Source organism: Cuculus canorus, chromosome 4, assembly GCF_017976375.1.
Source record: "Cuculus canorus isolate bCucCan1 chromosome 4, bCucCan1.pri, whole genome shotgun sequence".
Lineage (NCBI taxonomy): Eukaryota > Metazoa > Chordata > Aves > Cuculiformes > Cuculidae > Cuculus > Cuculus canorus.
This window is the reverse complement of record NC_071404.1, coordinates 8,025,917-8,045,274: the sequence shown is the minus strand read 5'-3', so window position 1 is coordinate 8,045,274 and position 19,358 is coordinate 8,025,917. Positions and strand designations below refer to the sequence as shown.

The 19,358-nt window shown below is 34.5% G+C and overlaps 2 protein-coding genes across 4 annotated transcripts; both read left to right on the top strand.

The window, feature by feature from the left end:
* The first annotated feature begins 843 nt into the window (after positions 1 to 843).
* LOC104054930 (spondin-2) lies at positions 844 to 6,936 on the top strand. 2 transcript variants are annotated; one of them, XM_009556001.2, is made up of 6 exons: positions 844 to 1,352; positions 2,126 to 2,351; positions 2,713 to 2,936; positions 3,204 to 3,395; positions 4,413 to 4,587; positions 6,747 to 6,936. In XM_009556001.2, the coding sequence occupies exons 1-6, from the start codon at positions 1,212 to 1,214 to the stop codon at positions 6,923 to 6,925; spliced, it is 1,137 nt and encodes a 378-aa protein (XP_009554296.2). In that variant the 5' UTR covers positions 844 to 1,211; the 3' UTR covers positions 6,926 to 6,936. The 2 variants fall into 2 exon arrangements, with proteins under 2 accessions (XP_009554296.2, XP_053922418.1); XM_054066443.1 differs by having other exon boundaries at positions 846 to 1,352; positions 2,123 to 2,351.
* A 2,432-nt stretch (positions 6,937 to 9,368) lies between these two features.
* Positions 9,369 to 18,670, top strand: LOC104054929 (transmembrane emp24 domain-containing protein 11). 2 transcript variants are annotated; one of them, XM_009556000.2, is made up of 5 exons: positions 9,369 to 10,834; positions 11,731 to 11,831; positions 12,571 to 12,696; positions 14,896 to 15,042; positions 15,890 to 18,670. In XM_009556000.2, exons 1-5 carry the CDS (start codon positions 10,705 to 10,707, stop codon positions 16,037 to 16,039), a joined length of 654 nt encoding a protein of 217 aa, XP_009554295.2. In that variant the 5' UTR covers positions 9,369 to 10,704; the 3' UTR covers positions 16,040 to 18,670. The 2 variants fall into 2 exon arrangements, with proteins under 2 accessions (XP_009554295.2, XP_053922480.1); XM_054066505.1 differs by lacking the exon at positions 9,369 to 10,834 and adding an exon at positions 11,235 to 11,330.
* The last annotated feature ends 688 nt before the right edge of the window (positions 18,671 to 19,358 follow it).

Sequence of the window (19,358 nt, the reverse complement as noted above, 5' to 3'; positions counted from 1 at the left end):
TTTTGCCAGGAGAATAATCAATGGAAATTCCATTCAGGAATCCCAGTTGATTCATCTCTTGGCTTTTCTTTTTGATTTACCATGTGGTGGGGGGCAGAGGAGAAGGATAGGTCTCCGATTAAAGTGCCACAAAACTCAAACTGGTTGTGTGGTAACCCTGTCCTGGTGGATACTAGGATGTCACTCAAGCTATAGACCTGTGGTGGCCTGGCAGTTTAATCTGAACAATATTTTTTTTTCCATATGCTGTACCATATGAGATCTGTGGAAGTACTTAAGTGGCATTCCTCACAGTTTCAAAAGAAGACTCTAGGAAAGACTTTCTTCATGGTTTATTGTAAACTGTGAATTTAACTTCCTTAGCCACAACAGCATCTGTTAACCTTACAGGCATGGCTCAAAGCCCTTTTTTTCCCTTATTTGAAAGGTAGTAGGGAAAATAATTTAAAATAAATATTAAACATAATTTCTTAATTGGGACACTATGTTATGCATAATTTTTCATAGACAACATAATTCTAGTGATGTAAGTATAGGTACTGTGCTACAGAGGAAGGGTGATTTAACTGTAATAATAAGATTTTTATTTGGGATTTTCACTCTGGAGACAGCTGAGAAAAATCTCAGAGCTTCCCAAAACCACTCTTTCCAGAGAAACCACAATGTTACAGAGCCCTTTCATCATCCAGCATACGGTACTGTAGAACACAAAAAAATACACTGTGCTACTTTAAATCAATTCATGTTTGCAGGAGACACAGTCTGTGTGAGTATGTGCAATTATGAAATGTAACTTTTTTCCTCTTGACTTTTTTTAGCTGCCTCACCCCTTTTATTTGAACACATACATATGGTGTGTGAGAGTGAGCAAGCTCTCTGTAAATGTTTGGAAAGAGCATCTGTCAGACAATAAAACTTACAAGAAAACATGCTTCTCATTTAAAAGTGTATTCACTAGAACCGATCCAGCATTGGAATCAGTTCATTTGTGTAGCTTGGAGGCATTAATAAAAGCAGAGAACTGTAAAGGCAGCAGAAAACTCAAATTGTTACTAAGAATCCAAGGTATTTTTTAAAGGATTTTGTCTATTCGGCATCAAGGTCTTCTGACAGGAACTTAAACCAGTTGACAGACAGGAAACCTCTGATAGACCGTCCAAAAAGATTGCAAATGAGAAGATGGCATTCTTTATGCAAACCTGGAAAGTCTAATGATTACAATAATTGTTGGACCAAAGGGACCCTCTTCAGGCATAAATAGCAAGACTCCTACTGTCTTCTCTTGCAGACCAACTCAGCTGCCAGCAAAAGCAGGTGCTCTCCTCCTACCAGTGCTCCAGAGGAAATATTTAGTAAGTATTCACTGCTCTTTTTTACAAAGTAATGTATTATTAACATTTTAGCTGCATTTGTATAGTTTTCTCAAAGGAAAGAAGCATTTAAAATATGTTTTTAAGCCTGTTATTTTAAACAATTGCTGAAGTTCAACAGTCTGATGCAATTACTGTATAAATTTAAAAACAAAATTTGCACAACCTGTGACAGTAACTTTTAAGAATATCAGTTTTTAACAACTGTATAGCTTAAACAATCACAAGCAATTAGAATCTTTTTTAAAATGCACAGTTATGACAGCAAAGTAATTTATATAAATATGAAATGTATTTGACTTTAAATGTTATGCTACAAAACAGCCTTTGTAGAACACAAATTTTAAATAAATCATTTCTTTCGGCAAAATAACCTGCAATTTAATCTTTAGAAGAATAAATACACCACTAATGTTTTCCACAGAAATAGTTGCTACTCTAATTAATTCAAGATGTGGCTCTAATAAGATTTCAAAAGAAAATGAGAAACAGATTTTCTCAAAGGTAGTACTATGGACTTTTTCATTAGAAACACTTGTCCCAGGTAGAGTTACAGATTTGTAGTATATAGCATGGAAATATCAAATCTGAAAGCATTATGATATGTTTTTAGAAGCATAACAGTTTTCAGTGTTTCAGACATTTGCTTTCTTTTTGGTTATAACTTATGGTATGTGACATTTTATTAGGTAACTCTTATTTAATGTTGAGTTTATTGACTAATATGCCTAACATTTTTTCTTTTTGCATAGAAGGGAATGGAAAACCTGATGTTTGTCTACCACTCCTGTAAAGTTATCTGGACATTACTTGTAACAATACTAGGTTATGCCAGCAGCTTGCCTGTCGGTGATGATTCTATTTGTGCAGCAGAGGATCTTGCTAAGTACAGCATAATCTTCACAGGGAAATGGAGTCAGACTGCTTTCCCTAAGCAATATCCACTTTACAGGCCCCCAGCACAGTGGTCATCACTTTTAGGTAAGTGAAGTGTGTACAGTTTTTAGGAACAGATAAAACTCCTGACTGCTGTGATTGTTTTTCTTCTTTAATAGTCAATTTTGAGATAACTAATGAAAAGAGAAAAAGATAGCCAAAGTTATTTAGAATGAAATTCAGAAATTGAAGTATGCGCAATGCTTTCAAAAATCTACATCTGTTTTCAATTGACTTCTGTTTTCAGTTGGCTGCAGCTGACATAAACAGTGATAAGCCAAATGTTTTAGTGCTCACTCATTTTTATACGCATTTTTTTTAACCTCAGAAATAAAACAGAGAAATTGAAGAAATAATGACAATCTAACCCAGACTTTTATGTCATGCCATGTATTCACTCAAATAGGTGTTACTCATAGTTCTGACTACAGCATGTGGAAAAAAAATGAATATGCCAGCAATGGTGTACGTGATTTTGCTGAAAAGGGTGAAGCATGGGTATTAATGAAAGAAATAGAAGAAGCTGGAGAGAAAATTCAAAGTGTACATGGAATCTTCTCTGCTCCTGCCATTTCCAGTGGTACAGGACAAACCTCCACTGAATTAGAAGTGCATCCAAGACACCCCTTAGTAAGTAAATATATATATTACTTTGAGTGCTTATTTTATATCACTTGCACCCAAAATTAAATATTTGAGTTCTCACTTGTAGGAACAATATAATGCAAAGATTGACTTAAGAACATGCCACATTGCAGGGAGCACTGTACAGGTTCTATAAAGTAGAAGAGCGTAGCAACATTCCTTTCAAAAATTTTAAGTTAAAATTACTATAAACTGGACTGTATAATTTCAAAATAAGTGATGAAATCCCAATGGATCATTTTGTTTCATTAGGTTTCATTTGTTGTACGAATTGTTCCAAGCCCAGACTGGTTTGTAGGCATTGACAGCCTGAATCTCTGTGAAGGAGACCACTGGGTGGAAGAAGTATCTGTAGATCTATTTCCATATGATGCTGGAACTGATAGTGGTTTCACATTTTCCTCCCCAAACTTTGCCACTATTCCACAGGACACAGTTACAGAGGTAGGTGTATATACATAGTTTAATATGTCATCCCTATATGTTTTGAGTCCTTCTTTCGAAAGGTAATTTTCTTATGATTACACAGACTCTTGTGAAACTTAATTCAATATTTGAGAATCTCTCTAGGTGGATTTATTACGTAGCTGATAACCCTACTGCTTTTGTTTATTTTCTGCATCTTTCAAATGTATTAGGTAAATGCATATGTTTCATGAAAATCTGAAGTATTTTCTGTACGAAGTTGACTAGGTGATTTTTACAGTTGTTAATAGACCAGTAAAACATAAATACTTGTAAAAGTCCCAGCATTAATTAATATGTATCTCAACAGGAAAATTCTTAGTAATGAATACTGATGTGCTGAGGAGCTTTCAGTTAAAATCATTGCTGAAATCTGAAGCAGTTTCATTTGAGGGAAGGGAGTTAAGGGAAAGCAGAGAACTTTGCTTCTGAGGTGACCCCACTTTCAATTTCTTTTGCTCTCTCAATACTCCATATGCCTTCTATTTTCCTTTTTGTCATTTAAGAGTGGCAGGGAACAGAGGATTTTGATTCAGATGGTTTGAATACTGTAAGCATTCAGTTAATACTTTCTTTAAGGTCAGTTTTTCTAGAGTCTGATGCTGTGCTGATGAGTAATGGGAAAAGGAACAAAGAAGCTGGAAAACAATAAATTTGGCCTCCTATATCAACATGACAGCTGCTACAGCATACCTAATATTATCATTTAATACACTTGTATTCTTCCTTGTGATAACATCTACTTCTTTCCTCTGTGTTTTCAGTACTTCCCACCACAGTCCTCTATCCTAAGGTTGGCACAATTCATTGTACACAGTCTCAAAGTACTACAAAAGTTCTGGGATTACCAGTAGTAGTAGTTGTGTAAACTGAGGTTCATAGAAACCGGTTATGTGCATTGTCTAAAAGTATTAGCATTATGTGTAAACGTGATTTTTCACTATCTTCTTACTAATATGACGTAGTTTCTTTAAAGTCTCCATTTTGATTTCACAGATTACTTGTTCCTCTCCAAGTCATCCAGCAAACTCATTTTATTACCCCAAACTCAAAATTTTGCCACCTATTGCTCAAGTAACGATGGTGAAATTAAGGAAAAGCCAGCTGGGTCTTCCTGCACCTTATCTTAATGTTCAAGCTAAAAGCAATGAAATAATAGACACTGTCTCAGGTAAGTGATTAGTACTTTGATATGCTCAATTCTGTTATATCCATTCACTGAGAAAAATGGGGAAGTCTGGCAAGTGATATGGATGAAATAGGTGTTTAGGCAGAATATTCTCCTATCTGCATATGAATAGTTTGCAGGCTCACACATGGGAAATAAAACAAGCCAGTTGACCCAAAAGAGAACCCCCGAAAGACTAAGGGAGGGGTTACATGTTTAAGCTGTGGTTCAAAGGTTTTGGTTATATGTACAGTAAGAGCTTCTCAAGCCTTAGTATTAGCATAGATCAGCCAATTTTACAAGAAATAAACACCACTTGATCAGGGTCAGAGTTCCCAAACTCTTTGCAATTTTGAATTAAACGTTCATCCTTAAGATTTTACATGATGAAGCAGCAGAAGAATTATTATTGTTGCCTCTTCTGGATCAGAAGGCTCAATAGTTTTGTGTAACAAGAATTGATATAATTCAATTGATCTGGACATACTTGTAATAGAGACAAACTTCCTGACAAGAAAATAATGTTCTCTCTCATTTTTCTTTACTTATAAATATTAGCCAATAATCTTGTTTAGGTAGGAAGACATGCAAACTACTGAGTCAAGCCAGTCTTAAGGGTAATTTCCAAATCTCCAAATTAACAAATACATAAGGAACGTAATATTTGCTCGAAGGCAAAGATAGCTATTGGACGATGTTCAGTGAGATTTTATCTTTCCACTTTTTGGTGGTTTTTTACAAAGTGTAAAAGGAAGGGTTAAAAATAAGAAGACTGACATCCTAATCTAAATACTATTTGAGACACAAGAATGGCCTAAATGCTCAATGTATTCCTAGAAGAAGTGCCATGTTCCAAGATCATCTCCAGAATATCTGAAGATTGCATGACTCTAACTCTGTACTGAAGTCACCTCACAGTCACTAAAATAATGGTCATTCCCTACACAGCTATTAACTTGGTTTATACTTTAATAAATGTATTTCTCTGTCAATTTATACCGTTTTCATATATTTCTATTAGTAAGCAAGACATATTCAAAGTGAGTATGACATCTCTCATTTTCAGTCACATGCCTTTCCCACAACATTTAATAGGAATATTTGGCCCTCTTTAAGATACAAATTTAAAAGAATAAATATAAATTATGCTATTTCATTAATATTTTTAATAATTTATCCCCACTTTACTGTATATTAGCCAGTAAATCAATCTACTTATATACATGCTCCAGAATTAAAAGGGCAGATTTAATTACCAGAGATCAAATTGTTCCCTCATTCCTTCTAGAAACATGGGAATGAGTGATCACAATAGAAGTGGTGGGTTACAATGTAAACCAGAAATTTACACCAGAGGTCAAAGATTTAGTATGGCATTTAAAGCTTGTTTTGTGCACAGCTATTTTATCCACAAATCCTGTCATTCACAGTTTTCATGCAATTTCCTGCGACAAAAAATATTTTTGTTTTCCCAAAAAATAGTCACTTATATTTTTATGAGCAATATTTGCAATCAAAGTACATTGAAATCCCTTTTTGTGTTAAAGAGCTTCTAGTGGCAGAATATCTTTGTAAGCAAAGGGAACTGTAGTGTACATACTAAAAAATAACAAGATGATGTAATGATGAAGAAATGGGACTATTCTTTATTTCTGAAGCAAACTGAAACAGAAGTTAAATGGAATATGATATGAATAACTATAGGGACAATATCTGCCTGCATAGAAATATAAATATATGTAAATAAACCAGAGAAAAGCCTTAATTCTGTTGGTTTTAGTGAGTCACAGAAAGGCAAATTGCTTATAAAATTTACAGTGTATGTTTTGTCATGCAATCTTTTGAATACAATTATTTTAAGCATAGTTTTCTTTGATAGGAATTCTGTATTTTCAGTTCAGTAGATCGTCTACTGCACTACTGTTATAATACCTAAGATGGTCTCTAAACTGCCATGATAATAATAATATCAGTGTCAATGCTTAGGAGCATAAAACAAATAATTTTATTTACAAGGCAACATACGGATTTTACTAGTATCACACATGATTTTGTGTAAAAAAGGTCACTATTCGATCATCATGCCTTCACCCTTTGCCAACTATGTATTTGCCTTAAGCACAAATTTATGTAAAGTTACCTTTTTATTGTGTATCTTGCAGAAACACCACTGGACTGTGAGGTTTCACAATGGTCTTCCTGGGGTCTCTGTAGAGGTGTATGCAGAAAAACAGGGACCAAGATCAGAACTCGTTTTGTACTTCTTCAGCCTGCCAATAATGGAATGCCTTGTCCAAATCTGGATGAAGAAACAGGATGTGAACCAGAGAATTGTGTCTGAAGTAAAGAAATGATAATTTTAACTGAATCTAAACTACATGTCAGTGAACTTTCCTTATAAATTGAGTATGATGCACTATTTTGCTGAAAATGTGTATTAGACTGGTTTTGAAAGCTGTCGTTTAATATTAAGATTTTAGGGGCTTAAGTTCCTAAGGTTTAGTATGACAACAGTACTTGATCGTTTACAGACCAAAAAAACCCGAATAAATCCTTGCTATAAACATACTGTAAGTTCTTTGAGTACCCTCTAGTGGCAGAAAAGAAGACATTTGGAAAGATTATACTTCATGTGTGTAGAATCCTTTCAGCGATGAAATCTAATCTAATAGTGTTCTTAAATATTGTAATTTGTTGATATACAGCTATTTATAACCAGAAATTAATTTTTTCTCTAAATTATGTTTATATAATTTATTGGCATTTTTGTTATCTTTCTGAACATGTTTAATGTGCATTTCTTCAGAAACTACTTACATAAATCATCATGACTAGATGTTTGCAGTATGGTTAAGACAATAGTATAACTGAGTAAACTTGTCTTGAGACTTATCAATATCTGAAAATGTCTTTTTCTTTCTTTTTTCTTGAAAGTGAGAAGAATATTTGTCATGAGGATATTCAGCCAATAAAATTACTAGAAAAAATTCAGAAGTGTGGATACTAGTAGGAATCCTCTGAACTTCATTAAGTGTTAGCTGAGATTTACAAACTGTTTAGTTGCTCGTTGTGCGTTCCTCATGAGATAAGTCTCTCAAAGTTAACAGAGTTGACTATACATAAATTATATCATTGTCTTAATAAATGCAGTAAATGTGTAAATGTTTCTTTAAATGTTTGCTGCTATTTTTGTCGTCACAAATTTTTACAGAGAAAACTTAACAATGTTCTAATATTATCTAAAACTGAGGTACATACAGCTATACCAAAACCTATTATGTCAGTAACTGTTCCTGACTGCAAGTTTTAATGCTTAAATAACCATTATGAGTGTAACATATGGCCTATAAAGAATCGTGGCTACCAAGTAGGAAAATAATTTTGGAATAACACTGTTCAATAGATGTTTACAGTCACCCACAAAACTTTTACTGCACACTGCAATTTTACACATACTTAACGCAGATATTGAACAGGACAGCTGATTTGAGAAAGTTCTTTTTGGAATATGCCAAATATCAGAAAATTTATTATGTACTTAAAGGAGCACATTGTATTCCTTAGGGCTGAAACATTTAAAAGGTTCTCTATATCTTCTTTCCAGGTGATAAATCCTGCAAACACCTAAGGAAATTTGAAACTTAATCACACTAGACTAAGTTGGTCCTGCAAATGCTGATAAACACGCCATTGTTAGAGACAAATGTAGAAATTTCTACATCTTGCATTCTTCATATTCCCACATTTGCTTGTTTTTCAAAATTGTTTCACCTACTCTTTTTGTTATACCAATTTATTTCAGATTCTCCTGTTTCCATTCTATGACAGAAATGGTGTTATTACACTATCAGTTTGATATTTTGTTTTTTAGTTAATTTTGTCACCTTTTGAATTTTTTTCTTTCTACAGTTACACGATTACCACCTCAGGGAACATAAGTGCATATTGAAGTACACATTTGAATATTTTCTGAGGAAGGGAACTAATTGCAAATTGATTGATCAATGACTGCTAAACTAAACTCGATAAAAGTCTTGGGCAGAAGTCAGATGCCTGTCTAAATTATGACTGACGCAAAATAAATCCACAAACCACAGTGTGTTCTTGGGGGAACCTTTCTGGAAGTTCTGTAAACACTAGAGTTTTTCTTCTTTGCATATTTGGAACAACTAAAGTGCTTGGTCCAGTAGAAGAGTTATCTGCATTTGTAATTGCATACATGAATTGAATCTCAGATTTCAGTCCTACAAGATACGATTTGATAGTAGAACAGTCCTCGTGTTGACTTACACTCCTAAGGCCAAAAGTTTCCTAGAGGACACTGAAGGAGAAGAGGTGAGATGGAGAGGTGGCGTAGAAAGGGAAATGAATATGTAAAAGGTCAACATACTTCAGGAAATTCAAGTTAAAGATAAATAATTTTCTGTTTTAGAGTGTTTACATTCATGAATATTCACTGCAGATTCCTTCAAGAATGTTCCTATCCAGCCTGTTACCTGGATAGGAAAATTACACTTTGCAAACAGCAGGGATGGAGACATTTATTGGCAAAACTGTGGATAAAGTGAGTTCTAGTGAAGCACATTCTAGTGATGGAACACATATTTCATAATGTATATTTATTAAACTGATTAATGAGGTACATGATACTTGTGTGGGTATGGTTAGGTCTTTGTGGCTTTTACTTTCATCACAATCTTGAATTAGTCTTAGAAATTTTGGGACAGCAAAGAAACAAATAGAAGTTCTTTCTTCCTTCTCCCTTACATCCAGTGTTAGCGATGGCTGGCAGCCAAGATGTAGTGATACATGAGATTTAGGTAAGGAAGTAAGTAAATTAATTTATGGGTTAAACTAATCTCAGAAAACACTTTGTGAGGAAACTTGAAAGTGATTCATAAAGAAATCTTTTTTAGCAAAACCGTTTTGTAGGAAGAGTCATCTTTGATGCCTTGGCAGATATTCTCACAGAATGGAAGACACGGCTAAAGATAAGTGTATCAGCAACAGAGTTACCATAGACTTGAACTGTGGTCCTTCAAAACCCATGAACACCAAACTCAATTCCTGTAGAGCCATAGGTTACCTCATTACTGAGAACAGTTTGTCCAGTACCTTAAGGAATTTAAGGACAGTCAGCTGCAAACACATGAAAGATCTTTCTATTGTCTCTTAGTAGGTAGGAACACCAACTGAAGATGTGGACATAGCTATGCTTTTCTATGGGCTGTGATTTCTCTGGAGACACCCAATATAACTCCTTGGTGGTTACTGACTAGGAAAAAAAAATAGAGTACTTCTGCTGATAAGTCAGGATATAGGAAACCAAACTGAAGAGAACTGAAAAGCTCTCCATGGTACCATAGCATAGATAACAGATGTGTGAACCTTAGGTGGACTAAAGGAGAGGGCAGACATTTTATTCTACCTAATAAAGATGAACCCTGAGGTCAACTAAGAGATTTATAAAAGAAACATTCAAGGATATGACTGAATGGTCTTATCTGCAAATGCCAAGTGCTGCTGAGGAACGTGGCTGGGTTGGAGAGGTGGTGATCAAACTATAGAGCCTTCAACAGGACTATGGCAAGCTTCTGAAGGAGGAAATGAGCTCAAAGGTGGTTCCTCCCTACAGGAAGTGATCCAATATGGTGGGTCTTCCCTGCTGAAAATGGTCATATAACCTCTCACGTTGAGGCCAACCTTTCAGACGCACAGGCATATCAGTGTATAGGACAAGGAACACTTGCGTGGTTGAAAACTGAGCAGTTTATGGAAAAAGATAGCCTGTGTGGTTGCTTACCATAACCTGGGAAACTGATCTTGAGTACCTGAGAGGTCCTTTGCAGTTTCATGGTCTTCCATGTGTACAAAGTAAAATTTTAATATAGGTGCTGGAAAGATAAAAGATTTTGCAAGCTATCTTTTCCATGTTATCTCACTCTGCAGAACATACTGTAGTTATTTTTAGATGCTTAACCACCAGCTGCCTTTTCTCATGTTTTTTTTTTCTCTCTAAAAAAATACACTGATAAGCAGCAAATGAAGAACAACCACAGGACTACATACATTTGTAAATAGTTACCTGCAAAAGCAGTACGACTGGTATACATAAAAACCATGAAAAGCCAATTAATAGGATTTCTCATGAACTTTTGGGCTTCCTTTTCACTTGCTTTATATTTTCACAGTGGAGAAAGAGAAGAGAAATGTATAATTGAAGACATTCCCAGTGACACACTGGTAATTGGTATGTACCTGTCAATGCTATACAATGACCTAATCTATGCAATAATAAAGATAGCCTGTAATGTATAAAGGAAATCTGTGATAGTTAAATATAGTAAAATCATGGTGACAAGAAAGAGGATACACCTAAAATAACTCTCCACAGTAAGCACTAGTCGTAATATCCTCACATAATGTGTGTATGCATCACACAAAGAAATGCAGGTTTCCAGAGTGCTTAACTGACTAGACAAAGAAAAAGACTGTCTAAATCTAGAGCTGTGGAATTGCTGCTTCCGTGTGTACTTCAGTACGTTCTGACTGATTTAAGCTGAACTGACTGATACCAGAACTTCTATAATGTGGTCTTCCTCATATGAGTGGGAGAGTTACTTTTTTGATTAATGCTGGTCTGGAAAAAGGCAATTCAAGATGTACTAAAGTTTCATTTCACCTGGCTTATCAGAAGCACATTATATTCATCTACAGGACTGTAAATACAAGATTGAAAGGGGATGGTAAAAAATAATATATCCTCAGCTTTTTTATAAATAATGTTATAAATATGAAAGACAATCCTGAAAATGTAATTTGAATACAGCACATTTATGCTTTTGGAAGTCTCTGCATGCCTTCTGTACATTAATCTTGCCAGAGCATTAGGAGCAATCCGGAACTATTACTTGTTAATTGACCATTTTTGTAGTATTCTAGAACATTTTCTATTGTAGTAAAAATTTATTGCATTTCACACTGTTACAAAGTGTCCCCTAAGCAATTTTAATCATTAGCACATGAAATACATACATTATTTTATTGCTAATCGTTTATCTTTATATTTTTGCTGGAAAAGCTATAAAAGTGTTTAATATTAAGCTATGTTTTATTTAACAGATTTTTATCTGTGTTTGCATTCAGGGAATTACAAAGTACAACGCTGGGATATGCATAGACAAGAATTTCTTGAATCTGCTCCTGGTTTGGGAATGTTTGTGACTGTTACAGCTCCTAATGGTGAGGTAAATATGCTTTACGAATGTTTCTGTAGGATATATGAATTGACTTTTTGGCACTGGCAGGCAGCACTACCTAAAAAAAACTAGATTCTTTTGGGGAAAACAGAAGTCTACAGTCTGCCATCTGGTTCAGTATTTTGATGCTGAAAAATATAAGCACATTGTGATTGCTAACAAAGTAAATAGAAATGACAATGTTGGATAACTATTTATGCAGATAATTTTTCCATTATTATCAGATTTGAAAGACAGTGTCAGTAACAGTAAGTGACAACTGAGAAAATAGGTTAGACTTAAAAAAAATGAAAATTCCTTAATGAAGTAAAATGGTACAGAATGTACACGAGTGGCAGAAAGGAATGCTAATGATAAACTAAACTGCAAAAGTCAAGATTACCATGACGCTGGATATAAACATCATGCATAGCAAGTGCCTGGTTGCCATGAAGTCCTGAGCTTTTCAACAACAGGACAATTTATTCCTGTGCCTAGATAAGTCTGGAAATCTTAAATGCTTTAGAGAACATTGGGTTTTGTACATTGCAGAAATCTATAGCATTTTAGTTTTCGTTATGAGTTAAAATTGTTGTTTTTCTCTAAATCTGTTCTGAAATTCAGATAAATGTTGTCATTTTAGGAGATTAATTGATTACTTTTTACATACAGTTCACAGTACTGTTTTTTATTGTTTTATTTATATTTATAACGCACACACTCAAAATATATAACAACCAAACTGCAGGTACTATTGTCAAAACTATATGGACCACAAGGAACGTTTTCTTTTACATCCTATCTCTCTGGGGAGCATGCTATCTGTTTACAGTCTAACTCCACAAGATTCGTGGCATTTGCAGGAAGTAAACTGGTAAGTGTATTTCTTAAATATTCTTTATTGTAGAACCAGCAGTTTTATACAAATGGCAGAGTTTGCATACAAACTTCTAGCTTAGAAGTTGGTCTAACTTCTAGCAGATAATTCAACACTTACTAGTCATTAAAGAAGACAAACATACAATTAAGAAGATGAAGAGATAGACTGTTCTGATATTTAAGAAGTGCAGTTAAAGAGGCAAGACTAATAACTGTAGAGTGATTTAATGTCTGTACAGTGCTTTAAATGTGAAAGATTCTGATCCATAAGAAGAACAACAAATTGGCTAAAAAAATAGACACTGAATTCCTAAAGAAAATGTAACATTTTAATTTTTGAAATATATTCAAAATAAGGCTATATTAATGCACTTAATGTTGTCTACTACTAACAAAGTTGTTCTTAATGTAAATTTGGGGAGGAGGAAAAGAAGAAGACATCAGAAGTGATATCATGTCTTTAATCTATTTCAGTAAACAATTTCACAAACAAGGTTTTGAAAATTTTATCTATATGCCTCTCCTCAAAAGGCTATTGAACAGGTGAGAAGAATGGTTCTCTAAAGGTGCTTTTTTTCCCAGTGGACTGCCAAATAGTTGTATAACCATCCAGAGAGAAAAATCTTGTAAATATGTAAAGTGAGTTAGGCCAAATTTCATCCTAGATGTATGCCTTGGGGACACACAGTAAAGTACAGATTTGAAAACTGTGATCAGTACTGAAGTGGGACTATTGCACTGGAAAAGGAATGTGTCCTTATTATGGATTGATTTATGGATACAAGTGAAAATTTAATCATAGACATTGTAAAAGCACATGAGTTGTTATAGTGAAAAAAGTTGTGGAGCTCATCAAATAGAGAGTGTAAAGGGGATAAAGCATTTGCTGGTCATAACTGCATACCATGAATAGAATTCAAAGGATACACTAGGAGATTTTTAACTGGTATAGATGGAGAGAAATTTATATCATTTTATGTGATGCATGCACCATGTGTAGTTCTGGTCATCTTATTTAGAAGAAGGGAATATGTGCAGGAAAAGAAAACATTAATAGCACAAATATTACATAGGATGGTTTGTTTAGCTGAAGAACATAGAAGTAAATAAGGAAAATACTGCTCTTTATAATTATATTTACAGGAATGAAGATCACAAAAGGAAAAACATTCTTCAGTTAAATTAAATCTTTAAGCAGTCTTCTGTAAGAATCAAATGCAGCGGTGGTCATCTGAACTGCCTCAAACAGAATTTAATAAATGAATGGACAAAGGCTACCATAAGGTTGCGAGTTGGATTTCTAGATGTTCAGTTCGCTAACTCTTAGGGAGCTGAAGGGAGATGTGCTCTTCATTTGTGGCTGATGTTTGAGTAGACTAAACCTCTATCATGGTAATACCACACTGTAGAAATTCAGAAAATTATCTGTTTGGCTAAACGTCTTTTGTTTTCTGCTAGATATAAATTGGCTTCTAGGAGAAATTCTTCCTGTTAGTTTTAGTAACATTTTCATTTATACCAAAACAAGTTGCATAATATTGCAAGTTACATTCTTTTCCTTTCTTTCTATGTGTCTATTGTTTGGCGTTTTGGGGCATTTTTGCTATAGATCATACAATAATTTATGGGATATTGGAAGATCTTTCATGCCACATAAATCATGTGTGGAGAAAGAAAAAAAAAAGATTATCCTATGGGTGGTTATGCTTAAATACCTCCAATAAACTGCAAATAATGATTCAGCTGGTCTACTTCCAGTCTTACATTCCTTACTGTTAGTGGAGGAAACCTAGATGTGCGTCTATAAAGTCCATACTCTGGTAGTACTGAATAATGTGATTTATGCAATATTCAGATGGAATGTGAAATACAATGAGCAGTCCTAATGACGCTTATTTTTTTAATTATTTCGACAATGAACAGAAAATATTTTCATGATGTTTGAATCAATGCTAGTATAAAATGATGCCCCAATAGTACTGAAGTTCTAAAATTTGTGTAATTAATTTAAAAATAAATTTAAGAAACACTTTAAATATCCTACCCGATTCTAATTTGAGGATAGATTTCTCTAAGCAAATAAAATTATTTTCCTGTAAACAGCTTAAAGAGAAATTATTCATTGTTTCTTTTTTCCTAAGGAATGTCAAAAACACAGAAGACACAGTAATGAGAATATTTCTTCTGTTTGCAGCGTATCCATTTTGACATTAGAGTTGGAGAACATTTTTTGGATGAATCCGTTGTTCAAGCCAAGGACAAAGTGAATGAAGTTAACGTTGAACTAGAACATCTAATTGAGCAAATTCATCACATATCGAAAGAACAAAACTATGAAAGAGTATGTATGTGCCCTCATGGAAATGTTAAAAATATTGTATATATGCTTATTGATTGATAAAGTATTGTGATGTTTATTATTTAATTGTGGTGTTATTTTTAACTAACTCATGAAAATCTATTGGCATTTAAACAACACAGTCTACTTTATCAGGCAAAATATTTTTAGGCTGCAACATAAAAACTAATTAATCACTGTGAACTCATGCTTATAGCAACAGGTGATATTTTAAAGCACAAATTTCCAAATATAATTTTCTTGATCAGAGCCAGTAACAGTAGCTGAGCAGGTGGCAAGTATCGTTGCTATTGATGTTACCAGCTGTTGTTTCCATGCTGGTCTGCGTGCATAAAATTTATTGGAGTAGGTAAGGAAATTACTGAGCATATATTTATACATCTCTGTGCAGTTAGAAATAAAGCTCTCCCTCAAACAAGTGAACACTGTCGTCCTCACTTTTCTGTATGTATGCAGACACTCAGACCATGTTTGAAATATATCAACTAGTCACCTAAAAAAAGGGACTTGGTTGCAAAAAGGTTCTTTACTGCAATATGAAAGTGACTGTAAAGCTAAAAAAGCTTAAGCCTGTACTGTGAGAACTTACTTACCACAATATATATTTTGTGAACAAGGGAAAGTTCTGCTTCCCTTTCTGCTTCAGGGTACAGTGTATCTGCTTCTCAGATTTGATTCGTAAAGACGGATAAGAAACTTTCATTTTTATGAACATGAAAAAATGTTTTTTCACTGCCATGCAGAAAAGGAGTGTTGTTTAGTTACCCGGAAGGCAGCATGAAACATAAGGATGGAAAAAGTTAATTAAGATTTTCCTCTTTTTCTTCAGGAGCGTGAAGAAAAATTTCGGAAGACAAGTGAAGAAACCAACAGCAATATTTTGTGGTGGGCTGTTGTACAGACATTAATCCTCATCTCCGTTGGGATCTGGCAAATCAAATCTCTCAGAGATTTCTTCATATCTAAGAAGCTTGTTTAAGCCTAAAGTAAATGCACAGATTTGAAAATTCTGCACCATATAACAACTGCATATGATTCTCGAGCTTCTCTCATCTTCTGCTCTGGTTCTTACTCTGGCTGGTTTCTCCATCTATACTGCAGCTTCTAGCATACCCTTATATTTTTTTCTCCTTGAAACTCATCTTTTATCCATTTCTTTTTCTCTGCAGATGTAAAGTTAAGTCTAGAAGAAGGGCTCAGTGGCTAGGGCAACATCCAAGTTCAACTCAGGATTGTGACATTTAACACAGAAAACCAAAAGAAGTTTCCTAATTTTTCAAAGTTCTTCACTGTCATAGTCTAACCTTGGCCAGTAACTAAGCACCACAAAACCTCTCACTCATGCTCCTCCTGCCCCCAGTGGGATGGGGAGAGAATGGGCAGGGTAAAAGTGAGAAAACTCCTGGTGTGAGATAAATATATTATGGTCTGAGTTTAACATATTGTTGTTACATTAATATTAATATATCGATTTATTTTTACATTAATATATCAATGTATTATTAAAATACTGTAGTAATAATAATGTAACAATAATAACATTAATGTAATGATAAGTTGATCTATTAATGCAATAATGCTATATTAATGTAATGATGATGGTGATGAGGATGATGTAAGGAAAACAGGAAAATACATCAAAGAGAAAGACAAGTGAGGCAAATGAAAACGTTTGCTCACCACCAACTGTCTGACTTTTAAAGAGCCCTTCCAGCCTGAAACATTCTTTGATTCTGTGATGTCCAGCCCATTCCTGATCAGATCCCTCCTGCCAGCCTCCCAGCTGCTTTTATTGCTGAACGTGATGTTATGTGATAGGGAATATCCCTTTGGTCAGTTGGGGTCAGCTGTCCTGGATGTTCTCTTTCCCAGCTTTTTGTGCTCCTCTAACTTAATCACAGGCAGGGCAGCGTAAAGAGCAGAACAGGTCTTGATGCTGTGTAAGCACTGCTCAGCAGGAACGAAGCCATCAGTGAACACACTATCAACACTATTTTCAGCAGAAATCCAAAACATAGCCCCATGCCAGTTACTATGAAGAGGTTTAACCCTATCCTAGTTTAGTAATCTTATTCTGTACTAGCATGAGCTGTTCAGGATTACAGACTGACTAGGACACTAAGAGAAAAAACTGTCTACCCCCACGGTGCTTAATTTGGTGCGTCTTGAACTCAGTCTTTGTATGTGCAACAAGTGGCTTTTCCTCAATTACAATTGTGACTGTTTTCTTTAAAAATGTTCGAAGTTTTAAACGGGAGCGGATCATACTCTTAACATTACAGTCAGTGGTTGCAGCAATTACCACAGAAGAGAGAGACTCACAAACAATTTGTAATTACTTTTTGCTCCCAGATAAGCCCCAAATATTACTCTATAGAATTGAGATCTGACCTTTCTCACAGTTGTTTATGTAAATTAGAGTCTTTATTTACCATCGTAAACAACATTACAGGTTTCTTGGTAAGCACTGGATTTATGCCTATCTCTTTTATTTTAAGTTATTCTGACACTAAAATCTTCAGCCTGTTTCGCTGTTGCAGAATTATTTTTATTTCAATTATTCACCAACCATAACATGACTGTCTGAGGAACTTAATAGTTTTTGGCTTAACCATATATTTCCACTTCATTTGTTGCAACTTTGTTGAGTATATTTCTATGCCATAATTTAGCTAGTTTATATACAACTACAAGATAATTTAATTACAAATCAACAGCTGTCATTACAACTTCTGATAATTAGCCTGACAAGGCAGCAGTAATGTAAAGAGGAACTGGAGGTAGTTACAATATGACCCATCTCTGCGCTTGGTTAACAGGTAAAGGGAAATTCTTGAAAAAGTTTCTAGAGAGCACTGTGATAGCAGAATATCATGGTTTGGCTTCCTCTTGTCTTTCCAGACCCTTTGCTAGCCGAAAAGATAGTGAAACCTAAAATATCTGTAGACTATTTATTTTTTTAAAGCCAATGCTTTCTTTCTGTTCTCTATTTTCTTACCTTTCATTTTCATTAGCAAGGAAATGACGTTGCCCTTTAAGTTCACTTATCTTTACATTATGGGGGTGAAAATACAGCTGTGAGTATGTAAGAATCCATAAAGTTGATAAAAATTAGAGACAAGAAGCAATGCTCTACAGATCAAACAAATCAAAATAAAATCTTATAAAGGTACTCACTGACTTTTATCCTAAATTTAAAAATTCTGAGACTTTAAAACTGTCACTTGAAATGCCCAGTAAATAAGTGCTATTAAATTCACTTCTATAAAGCATTCATTTACAACACGTCTTGTAATAACATCTTTGGTGGTGGGAAAGAAGGAAAGATGTTTTACATCCATATGGTATGTGAATTCCAAGAATAAAGTTTAATAAAGGGTTACTATAAGGTTGGGGTTCAGACTTTAGCCAGTAGTCAGTGTAAGGCTCGTAACTTCATCTCAATGTCAAATTTATCTCACTTAGAATACACTTAAGCTTTTAAACCAAAAAGGGCAGGCACCGTGTCAGAATTTATAGAGGAGCTAATTATGCTCCTCAATATTAATTAGGTCTATATTCAAACCACCACTGAGGCTTGGGGCATTGACTGTGTCTTGAGAGTGCTTCATACTTTACCTGTAGTAGTAGTAACAATAACAATAACAATAACAATAATAATAATAATAATGTAAAATAAAAGATTGTGATGTTGATGATGATGATGGGCAGCCTAATCTAGTGGGAGGTGTCCCTGCCCATGGCAGGGGGGCTGGAACTAGATGATCTTTAAGGTCCCTTCCAACCCAAACTATTCTATGATCCTATGAATCTATGATGATTATGATAACAATAATTAATAATACTAAGAACAATGCAATGACAACAAAATGATAATAAAATGGTGATAATGACAATCATAATGATAATGAAAATATCTTTGTTTTGATGAAATATTTTCTGTTTCCTTCAAGATTTTGAATTAAATCTATAAAGCAGAGTCTCAAATCATTGCTCCTTTGGGAAACACTTTAGGGAAAAATAGTCTTTTTAGAGCTAAAATTCAGAGATCTGTGGCTGTGTGGCTCTGACATACTCAAAGCTACAGCCTGCACAGCAAGGAATTTTCTCCTAAAATTTTCACTGGGGGTAATTAGCAAGCCCTGGGGTTTTTTTCACTGTTAAAAATGAAACTAAAAATTCCTTGGTTTGCACTTTTTTTCCCCACTGAAGAAAAGCAACAACAACCCTGTGACAGTAAAGGAATAACCCTCCCAGATTTAAAAGAGGGAAAAGCCACTCTGTTTTCCCCACACGGG